This window comes from Tamandua tetradactyla, chromosome 23 (genome assembly GCF_023851605.1).
Source record: "Tamandua tetradactyla isolate mTamTet1 chromosome 23, mTamTet1.pri, whole genome shotgun sequence".
Classification (NCBI taxonomy): Eukaryota; Metazoa; Chordata; class Mammalia; order Pilosa; family Myrmecophagidae; genus Tamandua; species Tamandua tetradactyla.
The window spans coordinates 33,506,045-33,531,410 of NC_135349.1; the positions used below are offsets into that span (position 1 = coordinate 33,506,045).

Below are 25,366 nucleotides of genomic sequence, written 5' to 3' on the forward strand. Positions count from 1 at the left end.
AATCAAGCCATAAGGAGACAACAGAAGTTCACATGTACAAAGAACAGGCCAAGGACGGAAGAAGGTGATCTAATCATGAAAGCAATTTACCCCACTTTCGTTGTTTAAACCCATTAGCCGACCCACTAGGCCAGATGTCTTCTTAGTGAGAAAAGGCAGCATCTCTGAACCTGGGATAAAGGACACTTGAACTCAATGCATGAGCAGAAGAACCAAATGGAGAAGCATAATTGAAGTAATCATTGGACTGCTTAAGAGTTTCTTGAAAACTTTCAAAGGAAAAAGGTAACTGGATCTGTGGCCACCTGGCAGTATAAACTGTCTTCTACCTGGCACCTCCTTGAAGCAGACTTGGTCTGTGTGGCTGTTGTGGCTTTTCAGCAATACAGCTCACACATACTCATGCCAGGCTGGACATCAAAGCCAAGCTCAAGGAAAGGCTGCAGACAATCATCAAACCATCAGGCAAATTCCCCAGAGCTCAGAGTCCAAAGGGCAAGACATTTAGACAGGAGTTACTTTGAGAATCTCTGCTGCTCGACAAATGCCAGCGCAAGTGTGAGCGCTACCTGACCAAGACCAAATAGCTCTTCCTCTCCCACCGTGCATTCACAAGCAGCAGCACGGTTGGAGGGGGCCCAGGAAAGGAAGCGTTGATGAGGTACAAAAAGAGGAACTGACATCTTTGGGTTCTTAAATCAAAAACTCAAATCTAGGAAGTGAGAAAATAAACAGGGAAAGAATTTAATCTGAATCAATAGACAGAAAAATACGGCTTACTAGCCCCCCCCCATTTTGCATACAATTTTATAAAGAGGGGGAAAAAAAAACACCCCAACTCATTACAATGCAGTCCAAATGTTTGCAACCAAAGATTTATGAAAATATTTCAGATGAAATTACTTAAAAAAAAAAAACAAAACCCAGGAAGCTTTTGATCATTCCCTTCTAAACCAAATTGGCAGAGCTACTCTCAACACACTTAAGAGTATTCCACACGACACGCTCGGAATTCAGGTTTATTGATTTCCACCATCCTGACTTTCAAAATGGTACGAAGCTGACTGCAAGAAAGGGAACTGGTGATTTTAAGTTAAAATTAAGCTAATGGTGAAAGTACATCACCTCTGGCTTCAGTCACCACATCACCTTAGATTGGATATAGACTTTTTTTTAACAAAGTTCCAGAACTCTGAAATCCAGGGATGCTGCAGGCCTCTCCCAGCAATGTCCTTCACTTTGGGTCAGTCTCCTGGGCCAGAGGTGAAAGTGCTTTCAAAAATACTGCCATTTCCCCAGCACAGTGTCTTTGATTGCATCCACATATTGAGTTGGAACCCAGTACACCCAGTAGTAAGAGGCTTCCGTGGGGCCCAACTGAAACGCCTGGAAGGGAAAAAGGAAAACCAAGCGGTACTTCAGAGATTGGGAGACTGAGCAAGCAGAACAACAAATGGGGGTCTGGGGTGGTTGGGAAGTTAATTAAAAAGGGGAGAAAAAAACAAACTGTGCACAGGGGGAGCATTCTCCTAACTCAAAAAAAAAAAAGGTAGGAGAGATAAGCATAGCCAACCCTAAGGCAGTGGTTTTCAAACCTGAGTGGGTATCAGAACCACTGGTGGGCTTGTTAAAATACAGGTCCACCCTTTAGAGCCTGGGATTCTGCAAGTCTGGGTGGGACCCAAGAATGTGCATTTCTAACAAGTTCCCAGATGATGCAAGATTGCTGATCCAGGGATCACAGTTTGAGAACCACTGCCCTAGAAAAACTGTCACACATGCAAAAGAAAACAGACATGAGTGTCCAAAGCAACATTGTCAGAAATTATAAAAACCTGGAAACAACCTACATATCCATCAGTAAGGGAAGGCATAGTTATAAGTGACATGGCCTATTCATACGAATGCTGGATTACTTTTATGAGGTATGAATCAGAGCTACAGATGATACGGATAGATCTTAGTGTAGAACCAAAAAAAGCAAGCTGCAGAACGATACATACCATGATACCATTTATGTAAACTGAAAAAACACAAAACAATACTCTATGGATATATATGGAAATAACAGCATAGATAGATGGGAAAGATATGTGTTCAATTTTTGAAAATGGTAACAGGTGGGGGAATAGAGGGGAAGACAATGGGACGTCATTGCTATTCATAAATTTCATTTCTTTTATTTAAAAAAGACTTAAAACAAAGTTACAAAACGTTTACAACTGTCATTTCTTGGTGTTGGATATATGGGTTTATTATAGTATTCTTTGTTCTTTTCTGTATTTTTAAAAACATTTCTCTAAAAATGAAAACATACAGTCACTTCTCTAATGTAAGCTATGAATCAGTATTAATCTAGCTAGTGGAATGGCATCTGCAAAAAACAGGAAAATAAATAACTTTCGTTAAGACAAAGGTAAAGGTGGTTCTTAATGTTGTTCAGAAAAAAGGGGCTATTAGGACCACCTCTGCCGGAAACTATTCCAGACAGAAAAGAGCATTTAAACTCAATTCTAGAGCACTACCCACTCACACCAATTCCTTAAAAGATGTCCAAAATGGTCCATTAAGCTTGTCTTAAACTCTATCAACAGGCTGTTTGAAAACTGGTGTTGCAAACCCTTCAGGGCAAAACTGGTAACATAAATGTTTCAAAGGGGATTTAGTGGGCCAAGGTAGAAATAGCCAATTCAGTTTTAAAAACAGAAATAAATAAATAAATATATAACTGAGCAGGCATAACGAATCATTGGCCCAGGAGTGTGCACTTTTCTGAAAGGAAATGGAGAGACCACGTTAATGCAAAATGTTAACAGGGAAGACTGTGTAACTCTGCGGGGCGGGGGTGTATTTAAAGTCTGTATTTTCTGAATGACTTTTCCATAGACCTACAAGTGCTCAAATATAAACATTTGTTTTAAATTTTAAAAGGACTATGGGGGGGCCAGGGGTGGAAGCGCAGCCAGAGGGCCAGGAAACGGCCCCCAGCAGTGCTGCCCTCACTCGCAGAAACCGCAAGCCCAGGAGTCCAGCAGTCCAGGCACCATAACCCACCCAGGGCTGTGCTTGAGCACCGCCAAGCAGACAGGACAGGAACACTGCTGCCCCCTAGCCAGCCAGCTTTGAGTCCCTCTGACTGATCTCTCCTGCAACAAGGGGGTTTGTCACCTGCCCAGAGAGAAAACTGCTATAATGTTAGATCCCCCCCTTCATGGGATTGTCAAACACATCTCCCTACTCTGGGCTTTGTGACCCCAATCCACACATCAAACCACTAGCAGCTACTTTTATTTGGGATGTGGCCGGATGCTGGAAACTCTGCCGCCTCAGATGGAGAACGGCAGAGGGCCCTGCCCACACCCTGTTACTGCTTAGATCAAGTCCCTGTCAGAGCAACTTTGTAAACTTCATTTTTAAAGTGGGCCCTCGAAATACAGCTAGAAAACAGAAGGGGTCTGCCTATTGGGCTGAGTTCATCAGATGCCTGAGATCTGCACTTTGTTCTGTGTATTCTTTGGAATGCCCCTGAGCATTCTGTCTCGTGAAACAGCTGAAAGTAGCCTGCTCTCTTTAGAGGTATCTAAGTAGAAGAAACCTCTTCTCTTTAGTAGAAGGTCTGTCCCACAGACCCTATCCTCCCCAGAGGGTCCTCAGCCACTCGATGGTGAGACCTAGGAAGGAGCAGGACACTCACAGAAGGGAGACTGCCTGGTGCCTCACCAACACCAAGGGTGGTAGGGGTTTTGTTTTCATACGCGCAACATTTAAAATGAAAATCCACAAGTCATTTCCTCCTCTTCACGTTTATTTCCCTGATCTAAAAACAAAATCTTACAAATAGGAGGGAGGCAAAAGAGACATTACTAAAAGAGATAAGAACTAGGACTAGGGTCATGAATCATGTTCTAAATAGATGAAGAAAACAGTGTGTCTTCTGAAGACGGAGTTTTCTCGTCAATTAAAAAAATCTCAGTTAAAAATCCATTGCCTGCTAAATGAAATAGAAGCAGGGGTCTAGTGAGAGGCTAAACCAAGCCAGTACTACTTACCATCATGTGGTAGTCTTCATGTCCTTCGATAGGTTCACTGACCACATTTTTAATGGAGCCCATGGGCAATTTCTCAGTCCGCTCTAAGTTGAGAGGGATTACAGTGATTATTCAAAGTTCTCCCGTTCTAACTCCTCTGACACAGCAGTCCCTCATCAGGGTCAACTCAAGCCCCTGATACCATGCCTTCTCAGAACAACTAGTTCCCTGTTTGGGAGTTGGGATCTTCTTAGGAAAATAGGGAACAGGATTTGCTAATGACCTATTAAAGGGTCTCTAAGAGCAGAGAGCCATCTTTCCTGGTTTCGTATTTAAAAGTCTGATGTTTACTAAAAAAAACAAGAAATTCCTTCAAACTCTTATCATCTAAGTCTAGCATTGGTTAAAGTGTTTGTCCCCTAGGATGTCCCCCTTGACTTAGTTCTTAGTCAAGAGAACTAAGAACAAATGGTAACAGTGTCCCCCTTGTCTCTCACGGGGACGGAGGAGTGCTTGGGGTTTAAGACTAGTTTCTAACCTGTGATCTGGCTCACTCAACACCACCCCCTCCCTGACAACCCCTTGGTCCCCCACCCCTCCAAATACACACACTTGAAGTTCTATTAAAACATTTAGACTCTTGACATAGGTTTATCACGTGGGGTTTAAAGTCATTTTACAGCAAATTTAAGAATGGCAGGTAAGAACGAGGAGGCAGCAAGGGGTGCCTGAAGTGAGATGAGACTGCTGGTAGTGAGCAAAGCAGGGCACGACTAGGAATGATGGCAGGAAAGCATGGGACACCTGCGCATTAGGAAATGACCACCCAGAAGCAGCAGAGACTGCCATTCTCAGCAAATAGTTATATCAAATTGAAAAAAATGTATTACAGACTTTGCAGAAAGAAAAATCTGAAAGGCAGAAACTGAAAATAGATTAGTTAACAAAACAAACAAGGAATTTAGAGATCTGGGTTCTGGTCTAGCTGATAACCTGAGCCATCTTGCTTCCATTCTGCGGACCCTGATCTCTGAAAAACAGGGACAAGGGAAACAGACCTGAAGATGGCCATCGAGGTTTTGGCTTTCAGTAGCTCTAAGACAGTGACCCACAGCTGGACCTGACCAGCAACTGTCTTTAAGACTGAAACTTTAAAACGTATCTGCCATCTTGAAACGTCCAGAAATTTCATATAAAATGAAGATTTCTGACTTTTCTTGAAAACTCAGATTTAATGGTCTGGACCCACATTCCTAAGTGACAGCAATCAGCTAGATGAGAGACTCAACTACAAACAGGACACACGCTCTCCCCTAGCAGCTTCACCGGAATTTACCATACCTGCCTACAGTTGGTGTTTCTCACCCTGCTGTACTTGAGGCTGTTAGTGCTGCCTCTTATACAAACAACCAGGGAGGGTTTCAGTGGTGAGGAGTGGCTCAAATGTCACTTGTTCAGTAAAGCCCTCCATTCAAGAACTACCAAGATGATCATTCCACAAGCAGCTTATGCCAGCAGAAAAATGAAGCCAGTGGCAAATAGCCAACTCGCAGAACAAGTTGTCCTCCAAGAGTGCTTAAGACACTCAGGTGATATGACTCCTGGGCAAGTAAGAAGGGAGTTCATGCCCCCATGGGCTTCTGAGGCATACTGCTACAGCAGTTTTGGGTTAGAATGAAATTCTCAAAAATTTAAGGCTTTGGCCAACCTCTGAAGGCATGAATAGCTCATCACCACCCTCTTTAACAAGCTGGGGAATAAGGATGCTTCTAATAGCTCTGAAGCTCCAACATGTCAAGATTCTTTTAAAGCTCTGCTTTCATGACAAAGCGGGGGGTGGGTACTCCTTAAGCTACAATAAAACCGTCAATACAGTATAGGAGATTGTTATGATATTGGTGCCTGCACTTATAACTTGTTTCCCACACAAATTCCAAAAATGAAAATATTTACTACAGAACCAACAATCACTCACAGACTTAGTCCTCATCCAGAAACCAGTACCTCCTTTAACATGTATCTGTCCTTCTGGACATCACTGTCTTTCTGGACCAGCCCTAGAAACTGCCTGCAATTGCCCAGAGGTGATATGAAAACTCTCACAAGAGGCAGGATTTCATCAAAGCAATGCAAATGATGGAAAATCATCTGCAAAGTCATTAATAGGTGTGGGTCTGATAAAGGCAGGGCAACAAACAAGGGAAGAGAAAAGAAGGGGGAGGGAGTGTGATATGATAGGTTCAGGAGAATAAACTGAACCATATGTGAAAGGTTTCAAAGGCCCCCGGGGAATACTAGGGAAGCGCTTAAACATTTTACTAAATTTGCTTTCACCAAGCAGTAGAGTCTAATGTAAAATGAATAACATAGCAAGTATCATGAAATTCTTAGAGAAATCAGGTATTTTTGGCATTTGAGTTTGTTCATTCTAAGAATCAGCATAGGATTGAGAGTAAGGAACTGATTTTCAGGTTTTAGATGATAAAAATCTCACTTCCTGCCACCCTTATCCCAGTTATTTTCTGTGAAACTTTGGTCTCATTTTAAGTAGATTCATATTAAATGGCCTATCTTTGAGACCAATGAACCTCAGATGAAGGGATTCCCATACTTCTCATTGGCAATTACTGCAAATACTGAATACCTAGAGTGCTGGCCAGAAAAAGGTGGATAAGGCATGTTCCACTCCCTGCAGGAATCTAACAGGGGAACAGACAAGTCAGAGTAACAAATGCTCTGGGGATTCAAAGGGAGCGCTCTATGAACAGAAGCAGCAGCATCCTGGAGGACGAGGGACATATTAGGGAAGGTTTCATCAGAAGAGGACATCCAAGTAGGGTCTTGGAAAACTTTATTAATAACAAGGAATGGGAAGGAGGCATTCCAGGTAAGGGTATGAGCAGAGCTGTGCAAAGCACGCTGGGAAGTTCAAAAAGCAATGCAAATGAAATACATAGTATACAACAGGGCAAGCAGGAGCAGGAGTAGGACAGGAAGCTAGATAAAAAATTTAAACGAGGCTCCCACTGTCAGGAGCGCAGACACTATGTTAAGGCATTTGAACTTGGCCTTAAAGACTCAAAGGCTTTCAAGCACAGGAACCGGTGACAAAAACCAGTATAGAAGATGAATAGGACAGAACGGAACATGGATGGGGTAGATAAATAGGTTAACTAGCTTCTAAAAGATCAAGTTTAAAGATACTGAGAGGGCAGGGCACAGTAGCTTAGCAGGCAGAGTTCTCGCCTGCCATGCCAGAGACCTGGGTTCGATTCTTGGTGCCTGCCCATGCCAAAAAAAAAAAAAAAGATCCTTGGAGCCTTAAGTAGCACCAATATGGCGGCAAAGGAAGGGACATGGATGATTCTGGAATGTAACCAGCAAAACTTTGGTTTTTATGGGGGGGAACGGGGAGAGAAGACACTTCCAAAAAATCATCAAGACTGACACAGATACGGTATGAGCTGGGGAGGTGCAGACAGAGGGCAACCGGGCATGCAGGCAGGGGCAGGCTCCCAGGCAGCCTTTAGGAAAACTTCACGTAACACAGTGTCAAACTCTGACCTACAGTGGCTGGGCAGGTGATATGAAGGAACAAAGCTGACTACATACATATGTAAGACAAACGGGAGAAGTGAGGAGTGCAGCATGGCCCATCTAAAACTACTACTCGGCTCCAAATGATCACTGCCATGTCAGAAATTAGGCCCAGAAAGCCATATCTTTTGATTTTTTTTCAAGAGAAGCCAAAAAATCAGATTATTTGAAATCTCCCAAATTTTACAGACTGTGTGTAAACCTGTAAAACTCTTGTCTGTGGACAAGACTTGGCCCTCAGCCTCACATTTGGGACCTCTGACTCTGTGCAATTGAAGAGTTAATATTTCCTGGGTTGACACTGAGATCAGACTGAAAAGAATGAGGAAAGAAATTCAAACAAGCATCTAAAAGCAAAATCAAAAGCTAGAAGCACACAGAGCACAGTGAAGAGAGAGAGGTTTCAGGACAGGGACCAGAACTGCACCCAAGAACGAGTGAGTGCCTCAAGGGCTGGAGACAAGGAGGCAAGCTAGGAAGTGGTTGAGAACAATGATTTACCTTTTGTGCCAATCCATAGTTGGTCTTGCTCTAACTTAAAGGTGAGTCTCACTTTTCCTCCAGACTTATTGTACATGCCAGATAAGGGTACCGTTGGCAGGCGCTCCTGGAGGCACAAAAGCATGGTAAGGGGCAGGATCGAGCAAGGGAGGCCAGAAACGAGGTAAGACAGAAAAAAGAGAAGAGAAGGATGAAAGGACATGATTACAACAATTTCAGCAAGCTAGAAGGTATACTAGTTCATTTCCAAAATGATGGAATGAAGGAGTCTGGCTTACCTGGGCACCCTTAACAGACGGCATCACATCTTCAGGTTTTCCTTTATCCAACACCTTCCTGTGTTGCTATAACAATAAGTAAGAAGACATACATGAAATCGTTGACCATGTTAGTCACATTACTGCCCCTCTGAGAGACAGGATGAAGAAAGCTTCATGTTCTGCTTCAAAAGCTTTTTATGTCCACAAACTATGGGTCCTTTGATGCTACAGAGCAGTGCTATCCACTCTGATGAAGGAAATGTTCTAGATTTGTGCCATCCAAAGTGGTAGCCACTGCCCACCTGTGGTTACTGAGTGAGTACCTGATATGTAGCTAGTATGACTGAGGAACTGAATTCTCAAATTTATTTTAGTCAGCCACTTGTGGCGACCATATTAGATATCAAAGTTCTAGAAAAAACAAATAAATTCTACAGCCTCCCATCCCCCATTCCTACCCCTAAATCACCACTGAAAACATTAAACATCAAGCTTAAAAGAGTCAAACAGAGCATAGCTTTGCTGGCAAGTAAAATATGAGTCACTTATGTCCATTTAAAATAACAAAATAAGCTATGTGATGTTAGTAATTGGCCTAATTTCCTAGAAGGGGCATCTGGTATCTCACTGCAGAAGTCTACACATGGCCCCCAACTCCTGCCCAAGCTAAACAGAAACCTGAAGAGCCCAAATTCCAAACAGAAATGCTGATTGCTTTTATAGACTGACATTAAGTAGTCTCTACTCCCCACCCCCATTCCAAGGAGTCTGAGCCAACTAATTTAATTAAGTGTCCTAAGCATCTTCTTCATGGTTCCCTGAAACAGCCCTCTTGCCTGGCAAATGTTTGAGTTTTGTTTCCTTTCCACCACCTGTGGCTTTATAGGTGGAGTCACTGCTTGGTGAAGCTAGAGCAATGAGTGGGTGGAGGGTAAAAATTTAATCACACTGAGGACCAGGCAGCTCTGAGCCAGCCTCAACCCTTGCTGCCATGGCAGAAACTCTCTGGCTGGAATAGTCTCAACACAGCCAGACTGCCAGAAAAGAGGCACTCTATATGTTAGCACCAGATTCCTGAGGAAGTTGATAAGAACCCAGGGAACTGGGTCCCTCTCATTAGGCCATATTGTGCCTAACTGACATCAATGAAGCAAAGTAGTCTGGGTTGGAAGCATAATTGAAGTCATACCTTACAAGTACCTTTTGAAGACTTTTCCCTGCACTGAGAACAGCTCTAGGCCTGTTGAGCTACCATTAGTAACACAAACCCTATATTTAAGAAGTATGTTATGCTCCAAGGGTGTGGCCAGTGGGAACATTCACTCACATCTTAGACTCATATTTGACAATTTCACATACATGCAGGGCAAGACAGAGGAAGACAAAAAATGGAAACGGGGCCCTATCACTTATAAGACACTATGATCTCAGACCTGGGGGTGAAAAGTGTCCAAATAAACACCTTTTAGAAATTAATACAGGTTCACAATCCCTTATCTAAACCCTTACAGACAGATGTTTTGGCACTGAGAGTTTCGGTGTTTTATATAAAGGCAGTATGGTTTTAAAATACATTTCATTACTGTGGATCAATGGGGGAGGTAAGGAGTACGGGATGTCTGGTTCTTTTTTTAATTTTCCTTTTCTGAAGTGAGACAAATGTTCTAAAAATGATCATGGTGAAGAATACACAACTATGTGATGATATTGTGAGCCACTGATTGTATAATATGATTGGAATATATGTGTGTGGATATTTTTTAAAATATACATTTTACAAAATCCTCTGTGGGGCTTGGCAGAACACCTTGTTACTAAATGTGTTACTAACTCTGCAACAAAACATGAAAATCCACACAAATTGTAATAAATTAACCCATAACAGCCTCATGTCAGTTCTGGTCAGGTTTTGCTGCCAAACTCATGCCAACATTTTAGGTTTTCAGACTCTTTTCTGGCTTTGGAAACACAGATAAGGGACTTCAGGCCTGTAACACAAAACTGTGTTGGCCACGTGCCCTGACCCATGGTCACTGAGTAATGGCGGTTCAAGTGGGTCTGCTCCCCTCAGGAGATAGGCTAAGTTTAGATTCTCTGTTTCCCTGGAATGCCTTCGAGAGTGGCTAGGAGGCTACAAGTGAGGTTTGCTGGGTGATAAGATCACAAGTGATGATCCTTGCAGTCTGTTCCACCCATACATAATAATCTAATTTTTCCTAATTACAAAAAGAATTTTAATGGCTGCGATGAATACAGACAAGTTTCAATCTCTTTCATCCAAAATGAGTAATAAGGAATATGAAAAATTATTCTGTTTCATGGGTCAGGAGAAAAAAAAATCAGTGTAGTTATCTACCTCATCGGCTACATTTGGCTTCCTGAAAGAGTCAGTTTTAGGGGAACCTCTGAAAGTTGTGATTTCCCTACCTACCCAGGAAAGGACTTTTGCTTAGAGGAAGCCACACACCAAAAACCAAACACTTGTATAAAATGGGGGTTTACTTGCTATAGTGGCATTTTTCTCCTGCAAGAAAGAAGAGAAACCAATGTCTGATTTCTTTTGATGAAGCCTGCCTTTATAAAGGCCTTATCCTAAAGTAAGTAGATTTGAGGCACACTGACCCGCCAGATGAGACAAAGTTGCAAATCTCAGGTAGTTGTCACCTTCACTCAACAGCCAGCCGCACCCAATTGCTGCCATAAATTTCCATCATGGGCCCTGTCCAAAAAGGAGCTTATTCTAGGGAGAATGTAGCCAGCCAGGCTTGAGAGGACAAAGCCTCAAACTTCTCAGGACCAACCAGCACCCAATGGACTCACTTTCTGTCGGCAGAGAGGTTCCTTCTTGTTCTCTTCAGCTTTTGTGTCCTGCTGTGCAGCATCTTTGGGCGTGTTTACCGCTAAAACGTCATTTATCGTGGAGCCAACCACCATGATCTTGGCACCGCTGGCCACTTTTATTTCTCTCAACGTCTTATCCTCAGGGACAAGCCCTTTATACATGACTTTCTGCATGGCAGGTGGGAGACCTTGGGAAAAGGTAGGGCAGACAATGAAAGGAATGAATGAAAAAATATATCTGGACCGAGCCCTTTGGCAAAAGGCCAGGAGGTGAATACTGGCTTTACCACTGACAGGTCGTGTGCACTTGATAAATTCACAACCTAGGCAATTCACAACTTCTCTGAGCCTCAGATTCCAGAATTTTTATAATAAAGATGACAGTTATTCCTTGTGTAGAGATCCCCTTTAAGGATTGTGATATAAGACAAATGTAGATCATTTTGTGCAGCACCTGGTATATAGTTACCACTCAATAACTATTATTCATTTCAATTGGTCCTCGATCACCCAATTACTTAAATATTAACTGAGAATCCAGAGGGGTCAGAGAAACAGAAGTTAATAAGACAAACTTCCTGTTCTTATGGAGCTTGCAAGCTGCTTGGAAAAAGCTTAAAAAGGAAATCATTTTAGATGGCAAGATACCCTATATAGGATAAAATTAATATAAGCAGCAGTGATTGGACCAGCATGACAGTCAACTGCGGTATTTGCTAAACTTCCCTTATGAAAATTAACTGAGATATTTGTAATATATAAATTGCTGACCACATCTCAGACTTACTGAATGAGAATTTCCAGGGGGGAGGCTTGGGAGCTTTATGTTTAACAAGGAAGATGTTTTAGTGATACTCGATAAAAACTTGGCCCTAAGAGTCAGCCTTGGCTTGAATCCCAGCTCAGCTACTCCCTAATCTTGGCTATCGTTTTCTCCACCTGAATAATGGGTAACCGAGTTTCTACTTCGGAGGTCTGCTGGGAGGATGAAAGGAACTGAGGTAAAGAAAGAGGACAGAACCGTACCTAGAACGGTGGAAGCGCTGGGAACAAGTAGATGGTCCCAGTGTCACGGGGATTACCTGTAATCGAGTGAATCTTCTGTTTTAGCTCGGAGCCTGTGCTGTCCAAGGGGAACTTCAAGTCGTGCTTGGTCTTGTTCCAGATGATCTTCAGGTCCACCAGCTCCGTGCCCGCGCCGCCGCCCGCGTCCTCGCCGTTGCTGACCGAGGCCTGGCCCGCAAGGTCCCCAGGGGGCTGGGCCGGGGCCGGCTGCAGGCTGCCTCGCGCCGCGCAGGAGTCCTCGGCCGCCGTTCCCGCCGCGGATTCGGCCTCCATGCAGTTGAGGGGCCGGGCCGGCGCCTCGGTGGTCAAGGCCTCGGCCTCCGTGTCCATGCCAGGTTCCTCCATGCCTGCAAGGGGGTTAAGGGGTGGGCGCTCACCGCGATCTGGGCCTGGGGCCGGACTCTGCCCGGGTACCGCGGGACCACCGCTCCCCTGGCCAGTCTACTCCCTCCGCGGTCAGATCGCTCTCTCCCTCCCCCGTCGCACTAGCTTCACCTCGGCCCAACCCGGGCACCCGCCACCCCCTCCACGCTCACCATCCGGGGCCCCGGCTGCCGCCATGATGATTGTGTACAACACCCACCGCTCCCGCAGAGACCGCCGGGAAAAGGCGAGCTGGCTGAGATTGGCCCCCGCAACAGCCCCTGATCGCGCACAGCCTGGCCGGAAACAGGTGAAGGTTTCTATGGAGACCCGCCTCCTCCGCTCCCGAGCCCGGCCTCTGCCACGCTTTAGCTTTCTGGACTTAAAGGGGGCGGGTCCGGCAAATCGCCTTCTGGAAGGGCTCTGCCCCCTAGTGGCAAAGTGGGGCTGCGGCCGCCCGGAGGGATGGGAGCGTGGACTTTCTCGCAAGGAGTATGCGCCTTTAAGGGGGCAGGGCTGCGCTCACTGTGGCAGAGGCGGATTGGTTGGGAGTAGTCTCCGGAAGTGATGCAAGAAGAAGCCCACGTGTGCAATTCCACCTCGTATGGCGGCGCTCCTGAAGAGGCTGCTGCAGCCCGGGAGACGCCCGGCGGCGTTGGGCCGCCCCATGGGGCGGCGCGAGGCCAGCCTGGACTGTAATCCCGGGGCTGCGGTGCGAGTGCGGTTCGCTCCCAGTCCCACAGGTAACCTTGGCGGACGTGACGTTGTAAGCTGTAGACCCTCCGTCCTCGGCTCCCGAATGTTCTCGAACGATCCCGCCTCTTGGAAGCAGACTGGGCGGGTAACGCGGTCCCGGATTTTACAAGATGCAGAAACTGAAGCGGACAAGTGGAAATATTTGATTCACGATGCTAGAATTTTCTGTCTGTTGACATGTAACATCACCTCCGAGCTCTCTTTCATTTATTTGATAAATGTGTATTGAGCACAAGCTGTGCAGGCTCTGTTGTAGGCACTAGATTACAGTGGTAATCGAGAACGTTACGGCCTGCTCTAGTGATCTCAACACGTATGAAAGTAAAAGGAACTTTAGAGAATTGCCTGTACCATGTGGGAAATTAAGCTGGTTAGGGGACCGAGTTTGGATAGGATACTCAGTAAACGCCTTGCCAAGGAGATGATTCTTGATCTGAAAACCATGGCATAAAGGAGCCAGCTATGTGAAACTTGTGGGAGGACGACTGGGCAGAGGAAATTGTAGGTACAAAGACCCTATGGTGAGAGTCAGTGTAGCTTAAGCAAGCCAGAGGATGTGTGGGAAAGCAGAGAGACCCATGGTATATAGCCTGTTGGAGGTATTGTTAGGGTATACCTATCAGTTCCCAAAATTGTTTTCCTATTGAGGCGGCCATCCTCTCATTTTGAACATGAGGCCACGTTCAGCATATAAGGCTACCTTTGTGGCTTGATCCCAGCTGCACAAGGTAACGGTTTTGGCAGGCAGTATAGTGTACAGCAGTACTTCTCAAGCTATCCATGATGAAGGACTAGTTTATGTTGATTTCTGATCATGTAGATCAGTGTATTTTTAAAATCTGTGAAAATGGATTAGCAGAGAAATATAAAATACAAGCCCATTCCTTTTTATTAGATCTAACAAGCAAAATTACTGTCAAATTGCTGTAAATTTCTAAAATCTTAACTGTCAATTTCTGTGCTTATTTGGTTAAGTAGCACTTGTGTAGAGGTTGGACGCCAGCACCTGGGATTGCAAGGGTCAAAATTTCTTACATTGCTACTTTCTAGCAGTGCAATTTAGGCAAATTGCTTAACCTCTCTGAGCCTCAGTTATGCATTCTGCCCCCAACAAAGCTAACAATAGTGTGTGCCTCACAGGATTGAGCTAATACAGGTGAGGCACTTGACTGAGTCTGAGACATATAGAAAGCTCTTAATTAAGATTACTGGGTGGGCCACGGTGGCTCAGCAGGCAAGGACGCTTGCCTGCCATGCCAGAGGACCTGGGTTCGATTCCCGGTGCCTGCCCATGTGAAAAAAAAAGAAAAAAAAAGATTAGCCTCATTTATTATGATCATAATTCTCATTTCTTTGCTGATTTGCAAAATAAGCCTATATGAGAAAGGCCACTAACTATAGACTGATAAAAGAATTATCAATAACATAGATCATTATAATAGCTGAAAGTAATTGAGGCTGTACTTTGGTCAGCATTGAGAACTCACAGTAGCCCATAATGAAGGTTTTTGTTTTTAATTCTTCCCTCATGGATGAAAAAATTGAAATTTTTCAGTGCTCAGGAGTAGCAGCTGATAAATAATAATGGATGCAGAATTTGAAACTAGGTTTGTTGGATATGAGAGGCCTTACTTTCAAACACCCGGCCTTCTATCTCTCGTCTGATGGATTCCTACGCCCACAACCACTGATTTTGTTTTGTGATGGCCTTGAAATAATTAACCCAAGATCACACATATAATCTGTTGAACCAAGGCTTGCCTGACCTCGGAGCAGCTTTTCTTACTCCATGTATGGATATGCCAATAAGTTTATGTGGAGACTTAGAGTCATGGACTTGGCCAGAGGACGTTGGGTGAGAGGAAAATGACGGCCCTGGGAAGATGTTACTTTTGAGTTTTCAGTTATCTCTATAGGAATATGAAAAAGTAAAATCTTAGACGTTAAACCCAAGTGAAGAAATATATAGTGGAATCAAATATATATTTGTGGTTACTCTTTAAAGCCTGCACTTAAGGTGAAAATATCTTGGGGACAAAATTACTTTGAAAAACCCTCCATTTATCTCTTAATACAGATGTGGATTTGTACATAAAAACATAAACAGTAACATACAATGATATGTGTACATAAACCTATAACATGGGCAGTTGTGTAGAATGAGTGCAAAGGGTATATGTGTAAAGTGTGACTTCACACTATTTTTAGTTTGTAATCTATCTGTAGCTAAGTGATGTAGACAGAGCATGCCATAGAATTTGTGTAAGTTAAATACACTTGTGGTATGTCTTCACTGAATAATCCTCTGCTTCTCCTTTGGGTGAAAGTTTGCCTTGAGGAGCTCACTGGTTTCAAGGCTGTCTTAATGTCAGAGTAGAGTGACTGGTACAGTTTGGGGAACTTAGAATCTTTGTAGAGAATAACATACTCCAAAATCTGAGTGGCATTTCACTTCCATACTGAGGGACTGACAAAGATGACCACCACCTTGGTCCTCTTCTGTGGTGGTCTATCTGAATGCTGGCTGGAGATCTTTAGACAGGTAGCCATTTCTTGGGTTTTGAAATTCACTGGGATGCTGCCATAGAGCTTTCTTGTTCCTCAGCTGAGGCCTGACACCTCCTTTTCCCTGTGTGCCCTCAGCTGTTCTCTTCTTCCACCAGGCTTTTTGCACCTGGGCGGCCTCCGCACTGCCTTGTACAACTACATCTTTGCCAAGAAGCACCAAGGGAGTTTTATCCTGAGGCTGGAGGATACAGATCAGACCCGCCTTGTACCTGGGGCAGCGGAGAATATTGAAGACATGCTGGAGTGGGCAGGTGAGGCTGGCACAGGCAGGACCCTTCTTTGAGGAGGGAACAGAGAGCAGGGGAAGGAGCCTGTAGATCTTTTCATGGGGCTCAGGTTGGAGAATGAGAAATTCCTGGAGAAATGGGACATTTGTGCTTGCCTGAGGTGGCAGGTGCCACCTGAAAAGATGCTGACATTCCCTGAAGAAAAGCTTCTAGTCTATTTAGAGATACCTTTTCTTATCTCAGAATATCGAATCTTATACCTCCTGGGGCCAAGCAAGGAATACAGGCCGAGTGTCAGACAAAAGTGGAGCAGCAGGCCCTGTGGTGAGGGGAAAGCGTGCCTCATCTGAAGGTGGCCATACCTCTGAGCTCCAGCCCCTTGTAGTCAGGTGGGAATTTTGGCTCAGTTTGTCAAATCTTCTAATTTTCCAAGGGGAGCCAGAAACTCAGATTTTTTAATGAATACTTCTCATTATTAAATCTGGGCTCAATTTCTTTTAACCCCTTTCCAAGCCAAGCAGTGCATATACAGCCTCTCAAGTTGATCTTCTTGCAGGAAGTTTAACTCTGAGGACATCTAAGCACAAGGAGAACAAGGAGGAATGTGTTTGTATGTCCTGGGTCAACAGTTGCCCTCCTGTAAGGACAGGTATGACTGGAGAAGGTTAAAATCCTAGCCTAGAAAAATACCAAGCCAATTTTGAGATACCTATTCTAATCTCAAGTAAATTATTCAGTAGACTCTGGTTCTTAAACTAATTTTATTTCTCTTTTCTGTTAATCTGAGTTATAGCAGATAGTCAAGATTAGTTGAATAAAGGAATTCATTCAACAAGATCACTTAGAATGATCCAGGTACTTTTGCAGGTGCTAGGAATACAGTCTTGAACAACGACCCTGTCCTGAGTAATTTGGAGAAGACAGATAAACATATAGATTAACCCATAACATGACATTGAGTGATGGTAATGCTGTGGGAGAAAAACCTAAGGAGGTTGCTCTTTTAGATAGGATGGTCCCTGAGGAGGTGATGGAACAGAGACTTGCATGAAGTGAGGGGCAAGCCCTATGGTTGTCTTGGAAAAATGTTCGAGGCAGAGGGAATAGCAGGTGCAAAGTCCCTGTGTAAGAAAATTGCTGGGCATGTTTGAGGAATAGCAAGGAGGCTAGTGTGTGCCAAGCACAGCAAAGCAAAGGGAGAGGGACATGAGCTAGGAGCACCAGGAGGTTGCTGGGAGCCAGCTCATGTAGTGCCGTGAAGGCCAAGGTCAGAACTTCAATTTCATGGTGCACCTATCAGGTACTGTGCTAGGCGGGAGGGATGCAGTGATCAACAAACCTGGCACACCTGGCCTTGTGGAGCTCCTGGTCCAGCAAGATTGTGTGACTGAGGCCTGCAGCCTCTCAGTCCTGCTGCTTCTCCCCAGCATTATGGTGAGGCAGCCAGGTCTCTTGGCACCCCATGGAGGTTGGCTTCTGCAGCTTGTCATTTTGAGGGTCCCTTTTTTTAAAAAAAAAAACATAATTCACCATTAAAAATATACAATACAATGGTATTTAGCATATTTGCTATGTTGGGCAGCCGTCACTGCTATCTAATTCTAGAACATTTCCATCACCCCATAAATAAGCTCTGTGTCTATTAGTGGTTACTCTTAATTCTCTTTTCCCCCATCCCCTGGCAAATACTAATCTTTCTGTGTCTATGGATTTGCCTGTTCTGGACTTTTCATATAAACAGAATCGTGTAATATGCAGTCTTTCATGACTGGCTTCTTTCACTTAGCATAATGTTTTCAGGGTTCATCCATGCTGTATTATGTATCAGAACTTCATTCATTTTCATTGTTGAATAATATTTTATTCTGTAGTATGTACTACATTTTGTTTATTCATTCGTCAGTTGATTAGGTTTTTTTGGCTGTGATGCTTAATGCTGCTGTGAACATTATGTACAAGTTTGTATAAATGTATATTTTCAGTTCTTTTGAGAGGAATATCTTAAATCCTGAGACACTCCAAGAAATGTTGAACATGTTAGACTTCTTTAAGGTTAGGTAAGGACAGGGACCTCCAAGCTTACCTAATTCAACAATCTTTTCTCACAAATGGCGACTTGGAGGCCGAAAGTAAGGTGGGGGATAATACTACTAAGTATTACTGAGTAATACTTACTGAGCTCTTAGCACATGCTTAAGCCAAGAATTGTCTCATTTTTGCCTTGTATTAGTTAGGGTTCTCTAGAGAAACAGAATCAACAGAGAATACTCGCAAATATAAAATTTATAAAAGTGCCTCACGTGACTGCGGAAATGCAGAGTCCAAAATCCGCAGGGCAGGCTGTGAAGCCAATGACTCCGATGGAGGGTCTGGACGAACTCCACAGGAGAGGCTCACCAGCCGAAGCAGGAATAGAATCTTTCTCTTCTGAATCCTGCTTAAAAGGCTTCCGGTGATTAGATTAAGCATCACTCATTGCAGAAGACACTCCCCTTTGGCTGATTACAAATGGAATCAGCTGTGGATGCAGCTGACGTGATCATGATCTAATTCTATGAAATGTCCTCATTGCAACAGACAGGCCAGCACTTGTCCAACCAGACAAGCAGGTACCACAACTTGGCCAAGTTGACACATGAACCTGACCATGACATGCCTCAAGGTGACCTGCATGAGAAAGTTAGTATTTGTATCCTTCTTTTACAGATGTGGAGCAGGAGGCTCTAAAAGATTAGGTTAGGTTAGGTTTCAAGGTCTCAAGTCTGAACCCCAGCCAGTCCCCACCCTATCTGTCTCCAGAGTCTTTGATAAGTGTTCGATGTAACTGATTTAACCATGTCCTTATCTTCCTAATTCATTTGAAATCTGTTTGAGGACAGAAACTCCATCCTCCAGTTCTTCTGGGTCACCTGTGTCCTCTACTGGAAACGTTTACAGTTAACTCTGTCTTGAGTGACCTGAGGATATTGGGCCTTGTAGGGATTTGCATATATAAATTGCTCTAACATCATAACATATGTTGAACCTGTACTATAGGTTAGCCATTGGGCTCAGCACTTTGTAAACATTGATGGGTTTAGTCTTCGTGATCACTGCACGGTAAGCTGTTAGCTCCACTTTCCAGAGAAGGAAACAGGCTTAGAAAGGCTAAGAAACCCCAAGAATGAGTGCAGTGAATGGTTAAGGATGTAGACTCTAGGGAAAAATAGCTTGGATTTGAGTGTCATTCTGCCCCTTAATCTCAGCCAAATGATGTACTGTAGCAGCTTTGTGCCTCAGTTTCCTCACAGAATGGAGGGGATGCCAGCATGTACCTGGTGGGTTTTGAGCCTTATCTGAGGCCACAAAGCATGAAAGCAGTCTGGCAGGTCCCTCTCATGCATCTTCAGCATTACTGGATCTCCTGTCACAGTTTGTAACTAGGAGAGCCAGGAGTCCACCATGACCTTGGGCTGTGTTCAGAACATGACCTTGGGCTGTGTTCAGAACCACCCTGCTTTCTCCTGAGTCAGCTGTTCCCAGGCCTGGGCTGGTTTCTTCCTCTCCAGGAGAAGGTTACAAGGAGAAGATGTATGGTTGAGGGCAAGGGCAGGGGAACAAGCCCACCTCTCTTAGAATCCTTACTCCACTAAGCCATGTGACCTTGAGTAAGTTACTTAACCTTTCTGAGCTTTAGTCTTTCCGTCTGTGAAATGGAAATTGCTGTAGTGCTGACTCATGGGTTTTTGTTAAGGGTTAGATTAAAAGCTGTCATATGTGTATAAACTCTTAAAACACCCGAAGTGAGCCACTAGTTAGCTCATGTAGCTATTAATGGTTATTTTCTTGGCCTGTATCCCAGGCATCCCTCCTGATGAGAGCCCCCGCCAGGGAGGTCCTGCTGGGCCCTATCGGCAATCTCAGCGACTTGAGCTTTATGCCCAGGCCACAGAAGCTCTGCTGAAGACTGGAGCTGCTTACCCCTGTTTCTGCTCACTACAGCGGTTGGAGCTCCTGAAGAAAGAGGCTGTGAGGAACAACCAGACACCCCGGTAAGAGCCCCAACCTTTCACCAGTGCCTCCCCAAGTTGGGTATGTCAGTTGTCTGTTGCTGCATAACAAACTGCCCCAAAGCTTCAGGGCTTAAAACAACACACATTTCATCAGCTAGTTCCATCTCCCTACCCCTTATTATTGTCAGCCCTTCCAACATGAAAAAGGTAGAATGGGCATAGCCCAAATACCCTTAAAGAGTGGGAGAAAGATCAGAGGTGATGGTGGAGTTACAAAAGAAGGTAGGGTTTAACAAACATGCATGATTGCTGAATTTATTATATTGCTGTTTCTTTTAGTCTCCAGTATCTTAGAGCAGCTAGGAGTAAAAGCCTAAAATTGTGGAAGTGTAACTCATACCAAACTTTGAAATCTGATCTATAGCTGATTGTTGTGCTGTGCTTTGAGATTTATTGCTTTTTTGTATGTATGTTTTTTTTCACAAAAAAAAAAGAAAGTTGATTGTGATGATAATATCGCATTGGGTGATGCAACAGTGGCTCAACCCGGGTTTGATTTCTGGTGCCTGCCCATGCCAAAAAAAAGAAAAAATATATATATGTATGTATTAGTTCTAGTCTCCTATAATGCTGGAGCAGCTAGAAGAAAAAATCTGAGATGATGATATGGTAACCCATGACATACTCTGGGATCTGTTCTATAATCCCTTGTTGAAGAATGCTTTGAAAACTATTGCATTTTTCTTTCTTTGCTTTGTATGTATGTTATATTATAAAATTTAAAAAAAAAATGCAATACATTTATTATCACAATTTCTTCAGGTCAGGAGTCCAGGTGCAGATTAACTGGATATTTTGGTTCAGCGTTTCTCCCAAGGCTGCCATGAAGGTGTCAGCCGGGCCTGCAGCTATCTCAAGGCCCAGCTGGGGGAGGAGCTGCTTCCATACTTCTCTCCTAAGGCTGTCAGCAGGCTTTGGTCCTGACTAGCTGTCATCTGGAGGCATCATTTCCTTGCCACATGGGCCTCTCCCTAGGACAGCTCACAAGATGGCACCTGGCTTCCCTCAGAGAAAGCCAGCCAGGGAGAAAACAAGACAGAGTGAGCAAGTTGGCAGCCAAAGTCTTTTTGTTATCTAATCTTGGAAGTGACATTCCGTCACTGTTCCCATGTTCTTTTGATTAGAAGCCTGTCCCTAGGTTCAGCCTACACTCAAGGGGAGGGAATTGATTACCCAGGAGAAGTAGGGGATTATTGGGGACCACCTCAGATGCTCCTTGCCACATTGGTTTTCAGGTAGTGACATCTAAAGTACTTTAAATTATTTTTTTGAATAGGTAAAATGTTCTCATATCCAATATTTAAAAGACATAGAAGGATATATATTGGAAGATCTCCTCCCAAGCCCACTCCTAACACTGGCCACTTAATTTTTACTCAAGACAGCCCCCGTTAGAAATTTCTTAGGTCTCCTCCAGGCATTCAATGCAGGCACTGGCAAATATGTATTATTATTTTTTCCCTATTCAAATGGTAGCACACAGCATAAAATATTTTGCAACTTACCTTTCTAACATGCTACCTTGAGAATTGGTCCATATTAGTCCATAGTTTTTATCCTTCATGACATTTCATTGTATGGATATGCCATAATTTATTTTTTTAGAATTGCTGTGGTAACAGATACACAGCATAACATTTCCCATTTTAACCACAGCAGTATTACTTTAGATTAATAGATTAAGCCAACTGGTTTGGGGCAAGAAAAGGAACATTTTCTGGCCAATATAGCATTTGTAAAACAGAAAAGAAATATTACCCAGATCTGCATAGTGTGGGGCACCCAGTACAGTGTGTTAGTAGACCGCAGGCACATTACCTAGCCGGTACAGTATTTTTATACTAGCTACCCTGGTCTGGGGAAAAAGTGTATGACTTTAACTGCCTCATTTATTTTCTTTTAAGCATTTTCAATAGAATCTTAATTATCAGGGATATATTTATGTATTTTACATGTATAACAGCAAAAGTTCCTCCTTGAGCAGTTGTCATATTTAGCCCAGTCCAGTTCTGTTTAGTGGTTGATGTTATTTGTCATGAAAGACCTTCAGCTGCGTTAGTTGGGAATTCAGTACAGATTCAGCAGTGAGAGATATCAAGCATCTGGGCATAGGTATGAGCCCATGATGGCAGACTATCAGTCATTTCTCCAGCAATCATCCAGTTTAAGATTGTGAACACTGTAACACACTTCATCATGAAGAAAAAATTGATTAATAGGCAATATTTTTAATTCTTTTCTTTTTAGCATAGGTCATTACCATTGTATTATTATTTCCCTCTGCTGTTATTTCAGTGACCCTTGGTCTGTCTTGACTGTGTCTTTTTAATTTAGATTTTAAAGCTAATTTTGATAGTGATGGAGCCAATGCTCCTGCATAAATATTAGGAGCATGATTTAGCTTTTCCCAGTTTCCTTTTTATAATTCAAAGTGACAGTGGTTCGCATGCTCTTAAAATGGGAACCATTGTCGCTTTGAATTTGTAAAAGGAGATCTAGATTTTTACATTTGTTTGGGTGACACATTGGTATACACAAGCAGCAAGCACTTTAGAGTAGGTATAATTAATTTGCCATATTTGAGCAGGGGATGTTTCTTTTGCCAACTTCCCTGTTATTATTTTCAGTATTATTTGTAAAGCATCTTTTTTACAAATTTCGCACTGATTTTTAATCTGAATTAAAGTAGAAGAAGGTAAATTAATTCCTTCGGTTTGTGCCCACTTGTACATAGGTGTGCACCTTAAGCTCCAGATTGCTGATGTACCCACTGTGCAAGAGCATAGTCTTCTTCAGTGGTAGTATTCACAGCAGTTTCTGCTGAGGTATCTGCAGTAGCATCATACTCACATTCAGGTGAATTTAGGGTCAGGTAGGCATCTACATGAAAAACAGATACATTAGCACATCGAGAATTTCCCATATTTCCTTTTCCATAATGTTTTTTTCCCCCGTAATTTCCTTCCATGTATTTCTTAATTATTCTATTTCCAGATAGGCATTCAAATAGTTAATCCATTAGCCACTGTTGATGAATCAGTAAATTTTTTTTTCAAACAATGTGATGATTTTTTTTTCTTACACAGCCAAGTACCTGATAAAGTTAACATAAGAAGTTATTTTGATAAAACAGACTATCTGCTTTTTACACTGATTACTGAGAAAAGACTTTTATAACTTTTCGCTAGAACAGGCCATCAGTTCAAGAAAACTTTCTCACTTTAATAGAGAGAAAACTAAATTTTAGTCTTGCATCATTATATTATTTGATATTAAAGTTTAAAAAAATTTTTATAGATCCATTAAATCTTTCTTGACTTTGATCATAATTTCCATTTACACAAACCTTCAGCAACCTACTATATCTGTTCAGGCTTTATCTTAGTTTTCCTAATTCTGTAACAGTTACTCATTTTATCTTAGGACAGAACTACTCTCTTTTTTTCTATTAATAAAAACACATCCTTTATACTTAAGTCATTACTTCAAGCAAACATTTCACCATATACAATTACCATTAAAATTACACATACCGGCGGGCCGCGGTGGCTCGGCGGGCAAGAGTGCTTGCCTGCCATGCCGGAGGACCCCGGTTCGATTCCCGGCCCTAGCCCATGTAAAAAACAAAACAAACAAACAAAATATAATAAAACAAGAAAATGTTTAAAAGATGTTTCCCTTTCTTCCTCCCTTCCTTCCTTCTATCCTTCCTTCCTTCTCTCTGTCTTTCCTTCCCTTCCTCCCTCTCTTAAAAAAAAAAAAAAAAAAAAATTACACATACCGCCGGGTCAAGATGGCGGCTTAACAACGTGCGCGTTTTAGTTTGTCCTCCAGAACAACTACTAAATAACCAGAAATAGTACAGAACAGCTCCTGGGGCCACGTCAGTGACCAGACACACAGCGTACCCCAGTCTGGACCAGCTAGACCGGCTGCGAGCACCCCCCGAACCGTGAGTTCCCAAAGCTGCGGCAGCCAGTGCCCCTCTCCCACAGGTTGGCTGCTTTCCAGAGGGGAAAGGAAAGGACTTTACCAGCAGCAGAGACTGGGCACAATCAAACACCAATTGTGGAACTAATTAACTATTTCTGACTACTAAAAATAGGCCCCCAGCTTAGGTGAACCTGATCAAAGCAGAGGTTGCTCATTTTTGCCCTGGCACCACAGGGGCAGGACTCACAGAAGAAGGGGGGAAGAAAAAGAAGGAAACAGAGGTTTTTGTGGCTGTGTATCTATAAAGGCTTGACTGCCTCTGGATACAGCGGCAGGACTTTTCAGGCTGCAACTGCCTCAGGCATAGGCAGAAGTGAGCTGTTTGGGGGGCTTTTCTGGAGCCTGTGCCTTCCCCAGGGGAGGGGTGAAGCCCAACTCAGGTGGAATCCCTCCATCAAGGAATTCAGAAACCAGGGCTTGGTAATTTAAAGCCATTAAAACCAGCCTACAACCTCTCCTCTGTCTCCACCACGCCCCCAGCAGGGTGAGTCTGCCCAAGTTAAAGGTACCGCATCATCTTATGCTGGTGGGACCTGCAGGCAGACAAGCACCACATACTGGGCAGGATAAGAAAAACAGAGTCCAGAGACTTCAAAGGGAAGTCTTTCAACCTGCTGGGTCTCACCCTCAGGGAAAACTGACGCAGGTGACTCTTTCCTCCTGATAGGAGGCCAGTTTGGTCTGGGAAAATCTGGCTGGGGTCTATAATATCTAAGTAGACCCTCCTAAACGTGTGTGGGTGAAAGGCACCACACAAGCAGGGCAGGAAACAAGAAAACAAGAACTGGAAAATTCTCCTCTGTTAAACAAAACTTAAGCTAAAGGTCCAGATAAAGCTGAACGGAATGTCAAAGAATAGATAGACAACAAATTCATCCAGCAAGAAAACCCTAGATAAAAGAAGTGAAAGCAACCTCCAAAATAAACTAATTAAGGTAATTAAATGCCTAGACGCCAGCAAAAAAAACAAATCACACTAGGAAAATTGAAGATACGGCCCAGTCAAAGGAACAAACCAACAATTCAAATGACATACAGGAGCTGAAACAATTAATTCAGAATGTACGAACAGACATGGAAAATCTCTTCAAAAACCAAATCAATGAATTGAGGGA

The 25,366-nt window shown here is 43.3% G+C and overlaps 2 protein-coding genes across 7 annotated transcripts in view; one reads left to right on the forward strand and one right to left on the reverse strand.

Moving 5' to 3' along the window:
- Positions 1–1,006: 1,006 nt before the first annotated feature.
- Positions 1,007–13,124, reverse strand: UBFD1 (ubiquitin family domain containing 1). The gene is made up of 7 exons (XM_077141551.1): positions 12,829–13,124; positions 12,310–12,639; positions 11,207–11,415; positions 8,405–8,470; positions 8,127–8,232; positions 4,050–4,132; positions 1,007–1,386 (listed from the first exon to the last, which is right to left on the reverse strand). The coding sequence occupies exons 1-7, from the start codon at positions 12,851–12,853 to the stop codon at positions 1,276–1,278; spliced, it is 930 nt and encodes a 309-aa protein (XP_076997666.1). The 5' UTR covers positions 12,854–13,124; the 3' UTR covers positions 1,007–1,275.
- Positions 12,923–25,366, forward strand: part of EARS2 (glutamyl-tRNA synthetase 2, mitochondrial) — a 41,705-nt gene continuing 29,261 nt past the window's right edge. For 2 of the 6 annotated variants that reach the window (XR_013168011.1, XM_077141545.1), the window contains exons 1-3: positions 12,932–13,398; positions 16,075–16,230; positions 20,048–20,237. Coding sequence is in view for 5 of the 6 variants with exons in the window: in XM_077141545.1 (XP_076997660.1) it covers positions 13,260–13,398; positions 16,075–16,230; positions 20,048–20,237 (485 nt within the window). In the remaining variant the exon portion in view is untranslated. The other 4 variants (XM_077141550.1, XM_077141546.1, XM_077141547.1 and 1 more) reach the window with 4 other exon arrangements.